Here is a 9,536-nt window from a genome sequence, read left to right as displayed (position 1 = left end):
AGAGGAGAGGAGAGGAGAGGAGAGGAGAGGAGAGGAGAGGAGAGGAGAGGAAAGGAGAGGAGAGGAGAGGAGAGGAGAAACACTGTGTTACTCTATGGAGGCTGGGAGAGGAGAGGAGAGGAGAGGAGAGGAGAGGAGAGGAGAGGAGAGGAGAGGAGAGGAGAGGAGAGGAGAGGAGAGGAGAGGAGAGGAGAGACACAGTGTTACTCTATGGAGGCTGGGAGAGGAGAGGAGAGGAGAGGAGAGGAGAGGAGAGGAGAGGAGAGGAGAGGAGAGGAGAGGAGAGGAGAGGAGAGGAGAGGCACAGTGTTACTCTATGGAGGCTGGGAGAGGAGAGGAGAGGAGAGGAGAGGAGAGGAGAGGAGAGGAGAGGAGAGGAGAGGAGAGGAGAAACACAGTGTTACTCTATGGAGGCTGGGAGAGGAGAGGAGAGGAGAGGAGAGGAGAGGAGAGGAGAGGAGAGGAGAGGAGAGGAGAGGAGAGGAGAGGAGAGGAGAGGAGAGGAGAGGAGAGGAGAGGAGAGACACAGTGTTACTCTATGGAGAATGGGAGAGGAGAGGAGAGGAGAGGAGAGGAGAGGAGAGGAGAGGAGAGGAGAGGAGAGGAGAGGAGAGGAGAGGAGAGGAGAGGAGAAACACTGTGTTACTCTATGGAGGCTGGGAGAGGAGAGGAGAGGAGAGGAGAGGAGAGGAGAGGAGAGGAGAGGAGAGGAGAGGAGAGGAGAGGAGAGGAGAGGAGAGGAGAGGAGAGGAGAGGAGAGGAGAAACACTGTGTTACTCTATGGAGGCTGGGAGAGGAGAGGAGAGACACAGTGTTACTCTATGGAGGCTGGGAGAGGAGAGGAGAGGAGAAACACAGTGTTACTCTATGGAGGCTGGGAGAGGAGAGGAGAGGAGAGGAGAGGAGAGGAGAGGAGAGGAGAGGAGAGGAGAGGAGAGGAGAGGAGAGGAGAGGAGAGGAGAGACACAGTGTTACTCTATGGAGGCTGGGAGAGGAGAGGAGAGGAGAGGAGAGGAGAGGAGAGGAGAGGAGAGGAGAGGAGAGGAGAGGAGAGGAGAGGAGAGGAGAGGAGAGGAGAGGAGAGGAGAGGAGAGACACAGTGTTACTCTATGGAGGCTGGGAGAGGAGAGGAGAGGAGAGGAGAGGAGAGGAGAGGAGAGGAGAGGAGAGGAGAGGAGAGGAGAGGAGAGACACAGTGTTACTCTATGGAGGCTGGGAGAGGAGAGGAGAGGAGAGGAGAGGAGAGGAGAGGAGAGGAGAGGAGAGGAGAGGAGAGGAGAGGAGAGGAGAGGAGAGGAGAAACACTGTGTTACTCTATGGAGGCTGGGAGAGGAGAGGAGAAACACTGTGTTACTCTATGGAGGCTGGGAGAGGAGAGGAGAGACACAGTGTTACTCTATGGAGGCTGGGAGAGGAGAGGAGAGGAGAGGAGAAACACAGTGTTACTCTATGGAGGCTGGGAGAGGAGAGGAGAAACACTGTGTTACTCTATGGAGGCTGGGAGAGGAGAGGAGAGACACAGTGTTACTCTATGGAGGCTGGGAGAGGAGAGGAGAGACACAGTGTTACTCTATGGAGGCTGGGAGAGGAGAGGAGAGGAGAGGAGAAACACAGTGTTACTCTATGGAGGCTGGGAGAGGAGAGGAGAGGAGAGACACAGTGTTACTCTATGGAGGCTGGGAGAGGAGAGGAGAGGAGAGGAGAGGAGAGGAGAGGAGAGGAGAGGAGAGGAGAGGAGAAACACAGTGTTACTCTATGGAGGCTGGGAGAGGAGAGGAGAGACACAGTGTTACTCTATGGAGGCTGGGAGAGGAGAGGAGAGACACAGTGTTACTCTATGGAGGCTGGGAGAGGAGAGGAGAGGAGAAACACAGTGTTACTCTATGGAGGCTGGGAGAGGAGAGGAGAGGAGAGGAGAGGAGAGGAGAGGAGAGGAGAGGAGAGGAAAGGAGAGGAGAGGAGAGGAGAGGAGAAACACTGTGTTACTCTATGGAGGCTGGGAGAGGAGAGGAGAGGAGAGGAGAGGAGAGGAGAGGAGAGGAGAGGAGAGGAGAGGAGAGGAGAGGAGAGGAGAGACACAGTGTTACTCTATGGAGGCTGGGAGAGGAGAGGAGAGGAGAGGAGAGGAGAGGAGAGGAGAGGAGAGGAGAGGAGAGGAGAGGAGAGGAGAGGAGAGGAGAGGCACAGTGTTACTCTATGGAGGCTGGGAGAGGAGAGGAGAGGAGAGGAGAGGAGAGGAGAGGAGAGGAGAGGAGAGGAGAGGAGAGGAGAGGAGAGGAGAGGAGAGGAGAGGAGAAACACAGTGTTACTCTATGGAGGCTGGGAGAGGAGAGGAGAGGAGAGGAGAGGAGAGGAGAGGAGAGGAGAGGAGAGGAGAGGAGAGGAGAGGAGAGGAGAGGAGAGGAGAGGAGAGGAGAGGAGAGGAGAGACACAGTGTTACTCTATGGAGAATGGGAGAGGAGAGGAGAGGAGAGGAGAGGAGAGGAGAGGAGAGGAGAGGAGAGGAGAGGAGAGGAGAGGAGAGGAGAAACACTGTGTTACTCTATGGAGGCTGGGAGAGGAGAGGAGAGGAGAGGAGAGGAGAGGAGAGGAGAGGAGAGGAGAGGAGAGGAGAGGAGAAACACTGTGTTACTCTATGGAGGCTGGGAGAGGAGAGGAGAGACACAGTGTTACTCTATGGAGGCTGGGAGAGGAGAGGAGAGGAGAAACACAGTGTTACTCTATGGAGGCTGGGAGAGGAGAGGAGAGGAGAGGAGAGGAGAGGAGAGGAGAGGAGAGGAGAGGAGAGGAGAGGAGAGGAGAGGAGAGGAGAGGAGAGACACAGTGTTACTCTATGGAGGCTGGGAGAGGAGAGGAGAGGAGAGGAGAGGAGAGGAGAGGAGAGGAGAGGAGAGGAGAGGAGAGGAGAGGAGAGGAGAGGAGAGACACAGTGTTACTCTATGGAGGCTGGGAGAGGAGAGGAGAGGAGAGGAGAGGAGAGGAGAGGAGAGGAGAGGAGAGGAGAGGAGAGGAGAGGAGAGGAGAGGAGAGGAGAAACACAGTGTTACTCTATGGAGGCTGGGAGAGGAGAGGAGAGACACAGTGTTACTCTATGGAGGCTGGGAGAGGAGAGGAGAGACACAGTGTTACTCTATGGAGGCTGGGAGAGGAGAGGAGAGGAGAAACACAGTGTTACTCTATGGAGGCTGGGAGAGGAGAGGAGAGGAGAGGAGAGGAGAGGAGAGGAGAGGAGAGGAGAGGAGAGGAGAGGAGAGGAGAGGAGAGGAGAGGAGAGACACAGTGTTACTCTATGGAGGCTGGGAGAGGAGAGGAGAGGAGAGGAGAGGAGAGGAGAGGAGAGGAGAGGAGAGGAGAGGAGAGGAGAGGAGAAACACAGTGTTACTCTATGGAGGCTGGGAGAGGAGAGGAGAGGAGAGGAGAGGAGAGGAGAGGAGAGGAGAGGAGAGGAGAGACACAGTGTTACTCTATGGAGGCTGGGAGAGGAGAGGAGAGGAGAGGAGAGGAGAGGAGAGGAGAGGAGAGGAGAGGAGAGGAGAGGAGAGGAGAAACACAGTGTTACTCTATGGAGGCTGGGAGAGGAGAGGAGAGGAGAGACACAGTGTTACTCTATGGAGGCTGGGAGAGGAGAGGAGAGGAGAGGAGAGACACAGTGGTACTCTATGGAGGCTGGGAGAGGAGAGGAGAGGAGAGGAGAGGAGAGGAGAGGAGAGGAGAGGAGAGGAGAGGAGAGGAGAGGAGAGGAGAGGAGAGGAGAGGAGAGGAGAGGAGAGGAGAGGAGAGACACAGTGTTACTCTATGGAGGCTGGGAGAGGAGAGGAGAGGAAACATGAGTCATGTGAATCTTTGTAGCATCTCTAAGCTAAGGGAGGAGGAGACATATGAGCCAAATGCATCTCTAAGGAGGAGAGGAGGAACCAGTGGAATGCATCCGTATAGCTTAGCCATATAGTTCACACTATTATTTTCTTGAGTCTTCTTGACCATAAATCTAATAATCTATTGTATTATTTACATGATAGAATATGGTTCCATGTTTACCTGCTATCAAAGTTTCTCTGAGTGCCGAGGACATTTCTGTGTTATCCTTTCGGCCCAAGAATTACTCACTTCTGTGCTGTTAAGTGTTAAATTAATTTAAAAAAAAGAGTTTGTTAGACATTACTATTTTTTTATGCCTATTGTAAAAATAAAAAATAAAATATTTTGGGGACATACAAGACAGACATTAAACTCTGTTCATTGTCAATGGAATTTAATGTTTGTCTAGACAAACTGTACACAGACTGTAAAACCAACCTCCGCTTTTAAGACTCGTATTGTTACTTTTTTCTAAACATGTTCCTCAGTCTCACCTTCTCCACCAGGTTCTAAACATGTTCCTCAGTCTCCCCTTCTCCACCAGGTTCTAAACATGTTCCTCAGTCTCACCTTCTCCACCAGGTTCTAAACATGTTCCTCAGTCTCACCTTCTCCACCAGGTTCTAAACATGTTCCTCAGTCTCACCTTCTCCACCAGGTTCTAAACATGTTCCTCAGTCTCACCTTCTCCACCAGGTTCTTGTCCGTCTCCTGGATGCTGGTGTCTGGGACGGGTTTCTCAGAGTAGCCGATGGGGTAGGTACACCATGTCGCCCTGACCTCCCTGACGGTCACCTCGACCCCTAGACCACAAGGAACACATATAGACACATCAACATCTCCCTGACGGTCACCTCGACCCCTAGAGAACACAGATACACACATCAACATCTCCCTGACCTCCCTGACGGTCACCTCGACCCCTAGACCACAAGGAACACATGTACACACATCAACATCCCCCTGACCTCCCTGACGGTCACCTCGACCCCTAGACCACAAGGAACGCATATAGACACGTCAACGGGTTTCTCAGAGTAGCCGATGGGGTACACCATGTCGCCCTGACATATACATATGTATATATAATGTAGTAATGTTCAGCAACTACAGACGATACATACTTTCATGGAAAAGAAATGAGTGCAGAAAGAGAATGGTGCAGCTCTAGTAAGTATAGGTAAACAGAAACGTTTTGCAACCAGATCTTATTTTAATGATGTTTAGGAGACAAGAAACAAACACATTCCTGGGGTTTTATGTATGTTTTTAGATATGTTAGTATTTCAGAGTGGCTGTGATTAACTACAATGCCCATAATGCTTTGCTGCACTCACCCCACCTTGTGGACTTGTGGATAGGGGGAGGGCCGTTTTATCTTACTGAGACAACATGTAGTCCAGGAAGTAATTGAGCCCAGTGTCGATGACATCACAGACACTTTGAAATACTAAAATATCTAAAAACTTTTTTATCACACACATAAAACCCCCAGGAAAGTGTTTCTCGTCTCCCAAAGATCATGAAAATGAGATCTGGTTGCAAAAGGGGTGAAGTGTTCTTTAACCTTTTAACGATGATTGACACTCTCCCTGCTCAGGACTGACGTTGCCACAGGTGTGTGACTCAGTGTGTGACTCAGTGTGTGTGTGTGCTGGCAGCAGCAGTTCTCAGGGTTGTCCATCTCTTCTCTACCCGCTGTTTTTATTTTATTTGATCATTTATTTAAGTGTCTGGAGTTGGAGCATGTAGAAGAACAATTCTCTCCCTGCATTATAAGCGACTAGGCCTGCACAAATTCTGACTAACTCCACTGTGTTGGAATCCAGGGAGGAGACGTAGAACTGAAGAGGTGATTTGTTTGGAGGAGGATTATCTTTGTCCTGTTTGGAGGTGATCTAGTGGATCCTGATCAACACACAGTAACCCAGAACAATATGGAGGTGATCTAGTGGATCCTGATCAACACACAGTAACCCAGAACAATATGGAGGTGATCTAGTGGATCCTGATCAACACACAGTAACCCAGAACAATGTGGAGGTGATCTAGTGGATCCTGATCAACACACAGTAACCCAGAACAATATGGAGGTGATCTAGTGGATCCTGATCAACACACAGTAACCCAGAACAATATGGAGGTGATCTAGTGGATCCTGATCAACCTACAGGTAACCAGAACAATATGTCCTTAAAATCCAAGTACCTCTTCCACCACTGGCTGGGTACAGGCTAGCCCGTCTCCGGACCCCCCGGGTTGAGCTCCTTTGGACCTACCACGTAGGGTCCGGTCTCACCGGCTTCAAGCGACATGGGATGCAATCTGATTTCCCCTGACTTACCCCTGTGCTGCGGTGTGGGTGTCACGCTGACATATTCCAAAAGAACCATATGAACGCTATAGGAGACAACGAACCCTCTCACCCCCCCCGCGAACGGCTCAGAAGCCGTTAAGTATTTTTAATGTTTGTACGACCGTTTTTGCAGCTCTGAAATTCTCTCTTCGGTCCCTCCTTGTTGACATCTCGGTTGGCTAGCTGCGCCTACGAGGCGCGTAGGGAGGCGCAGCTAGTCAACCGAGACGCTGGAGGCGGTACAATGGGATGTCAACAAGAGAGAATTTCAGAGCTGCCAAAACGGTCGTACAAACATTAAAAATACTTAACGGCTTCTGAGCCGTTCGCGGGGGGGGTGAGAGGGTTCGTTGTCTCCTATAGCGTTCATATGGTTCTTTTGGAATATGTCAGCGTAACACCCACACCGCAGCACAGGGGTAAGTCAGGGGAAATCAGATTGCATCCCATGTCGCTTGAATCCGGTGATAAGGAACCCTACATAAAGTCATCAAAATGTCAGAAACTTTAACGTAGGGTTCCGAAAGGAGCTAGGTACAGGCTTCAGTTTAGACATACTACTGGTCCGACTGTCATTAGACCGACAACCACCTCAAACCCTAACGCAAACACAGCACATGTTGGACCCTTGGTTCTGCATGTTGGTTAGGCTGTCTAATCTGCGTGTGCCCCACTCCCCTCCCCTCCCCTTGACAGGGGAACAAATGAGTGTTTAAATCTATTATACACATACCGTGGAGTTCTACATCTCCTACCGGATGGCATTAGCTCGTACTCTCGGTACAACACATGCCTTGATGCCTGACATCCAGCACCTGGCCTGAATAGAGAGGCATTGAGACGTGCACACAATCCTCTCTGTGAACTTTACCTGCTGTTGCCCAGACTCAGGTGTGTTTTTACTCAGGTGTATTTTTACTCAGGTGTGTTTTTACTCAGGTGTATTTTTACCTGCTGTTGCCCAGACTCAGGTGTGTTTTTATTCAGGTGTATTTTTACTCAGGTGTATTTTTACTCAGGTGTATTTCTATTCAGGTGTATTTTTACCTGCTGTTGCCCAGACTCAGGTGTATTTTTACTCAGGTGTATTTTTACTCAGGTGTATTTCTATTCAGGTGTGTTTTTACCTGCTGTTGCCCAGACTCAGGTGTATTTTTACTCAGGTGTGTTTTTATTCAGGTGTGTTTTTACCTGCTGTTGCCCAGACTCAGGTGTGTTTTTACTCAGGTGTGTTTTTACTCAGGTGTATTTTTATTCAGGTGTGTTTTTACCTGCTGTTGCCCAGACTCAGGTGTATTTTTACTCAGGTGTATTTTTACTCAGGTGTGTTTTTATTCAGGTGTGTTTTTACCTGCTGTTGCCCAGACTCAGGTGTATTTTTTACTCAGGTGTGTTTTTATTCAGGTGTGTTTTTACCTGCTGTTGCCCAGACTCAGGTGTATTTTTACTCGGGTGTATTTTTACTCAGGTGTGTTTTTACTCAGGTGTATTTTTACCTGCTGTTGCCCAGACTCAGGTGTGTTTTTATTCAGGTGTGTTTTTACTCGGGTGTATTTCTATTCAGGTGTATTTTTACCTGCTGTTGCCCAGACTCAGGTGTGTTTTTATTCAGGTGTGTTTTTACTCAGGTGTATTTTTACCTGCTGTTGCCCAGACTCAGGTGTGTTTTTATTCAGGTGTGTTTTTACTCAGGTGTATTTCTATTCAGGTGTATTTTTACCTGCTGTTGCCCAGACTCAGGTGTATTTTTACCTGCTGTTGCCCAGACTCAGGTGTATTTTTACTCAGGTGTATTTTTATTCAGGTGTATTTTTACCTGCTGTTGCCCAGACTCAGGTGTATTTTTACTCGGGTGTATTTTTACCTGCTGTTGCCCAGACTCAGCTCCAGGGCCCACTTCATCCTCCGGGCCCCCCCGGCCCCTCCTCTGGTGGACACCGTGCCTCCGCCCCCACCTTGACCCCCTGGAAACGCCATGATGGTCAGGGTGCTCTGACTGGACTGGTTCTGGTCTGACCCGCAGTCTCACACACAGCCTCTGATCCGCAGTCGCACACAAAGCTTCTGCAAGCAGGAAAATGACTTGATTAGTAACCAAACAAATGCCTTTACAGTAGGGCAAAAATATGATATGGATCAGTGGTTTTCAAACTTTTTCATATTACTATTACCACGGCCCATCAAATTATTACATTTAGTTGTCGTTGCACACTCCCATTCTGAATTACTGATGTTGGTACCATTAGGAGAGATAACATGATGTATTGTTGTTGGTACCATTAGGAACAGGCAGACATTGATCTAAATAACAATTAATCTACATTCTCTAATTGTGTAGACTTATTGTGAATTAAGTAATACAGATATTTAACAATAATGTTACCTCTTTTGAGAGTGTAACATGAAACCAAATGCACCCGCAAAGGTAAAGATCTATAACAAGGGTCCATTTGGTTACTAACAAACTTTAAGAGTGTCTGGGCTGTAAGAGGCTCTGTCCATATCTTTTTTTAATTACTGTTATACTGCTACAGTGTCTTAACCCGGCCATTCAGGACGGGAACTGTGTTTTAAGCAAGCCATTATGTTATACTTTCGCTATTGAAAACTAGCAGTTGGTGCAGCGCTATGAGCTTGTAGATCTGCTATTTTTATTGTGAAAATGTTGCACACATCTTTGAATATATAGCCTATATTCGTTCACAGCGAAACATTTTAACTGAAATCTTTGCTTCTGGGTGGGTCCCCTGGAACTACATATTTTCAGAACGGGGGTCTACCATCTGTGGCCAAAATTTTCAGATATTTCTGGGGGTCCTTGACATAAAAAAGGTTGAGCACCACTGACATAGAAACAGGGTTTTTCAGAAAACTGTTTTAAAAGTACAGTCTCAGTACAGTCAGACATTTTGTAGAATCTAGTGTCAGGTCTAAATGGGTTAAGGGCTCCTGTGTACACAAGATAAAATAAAGAGCACCTTATTGAACCGTGAGTTATTGGTGACATCATCGTTAGTCTCTGTCACCATCAATGCACACTAGCCTGGCTAATAAGCCAGACTGAATCAGCCGTTGGGTCGCGACCCCTTGGGGGGTCGCCACATTTTTGGGGGGGGATCCCCACATTTTCAAATTTATTTTTCTTTTTTTGCACCTGAATGGCTGGAAAATGGAAATGAAGAGTTTACATAGACATATAGTACATGCATAAACTTTAATGATTTATATCTGGTTTCAGTATTCATTTATGATATAGGCCTAACTTCTCTATTATTAAGGTTATTTTTTTTGTTCAGTTTGTATTGGGGGTGAGGAGGGGGGG

The 9,536-nt window shown here is 48.5% G+C and overlaps 1 protein-coding gene across 1 annotated transcript in view; it reads right to left on the bottom strand.

The window, feature by feature from the left end:
• LOC306929565 (ER membrane protein complex subunit 4-like) overlaps positions 1–8,225 on the bottom strand; it is a 16,866-nt gene extending 8,641 nt beyond the window's left edge. Inside the window, 3 exon segments of the mRNA XM_079510147.1 lie at positions 4,543–4,620; positions 4,622–4,661; positions 8,079–8,225. Of these exon segments, the coding sequence (XP_079366273.1) occupies positions 4,543–4,620; positions 4,622–4,661; positions 8,079–8,191 (231 nt within the window). The 5' untranslated portion in view covers positions 8,192–8,225.
• Between the last annotated feature and the right edge of the window lie 1,311 nt (positions 8,226–9,536).

Source organism: Electrona antarctica, assembly GCF_951216825.1.
Source record: "Electrona antarctica genome assembly, chromosome: 9".
Classification (NCBI taxonomy): domain Eukaryota; kingdom Metazoa; phylum Chordata; class Actinopteri; order Myctophiformes; family Myctophidae; genus Electrona; species Electrona antarctica.
The sequence above is the reverse complement of the archived record's forward strand: the minus strand, read 5'-3'. Positions and strand labels throughout refer to the sequence as shown.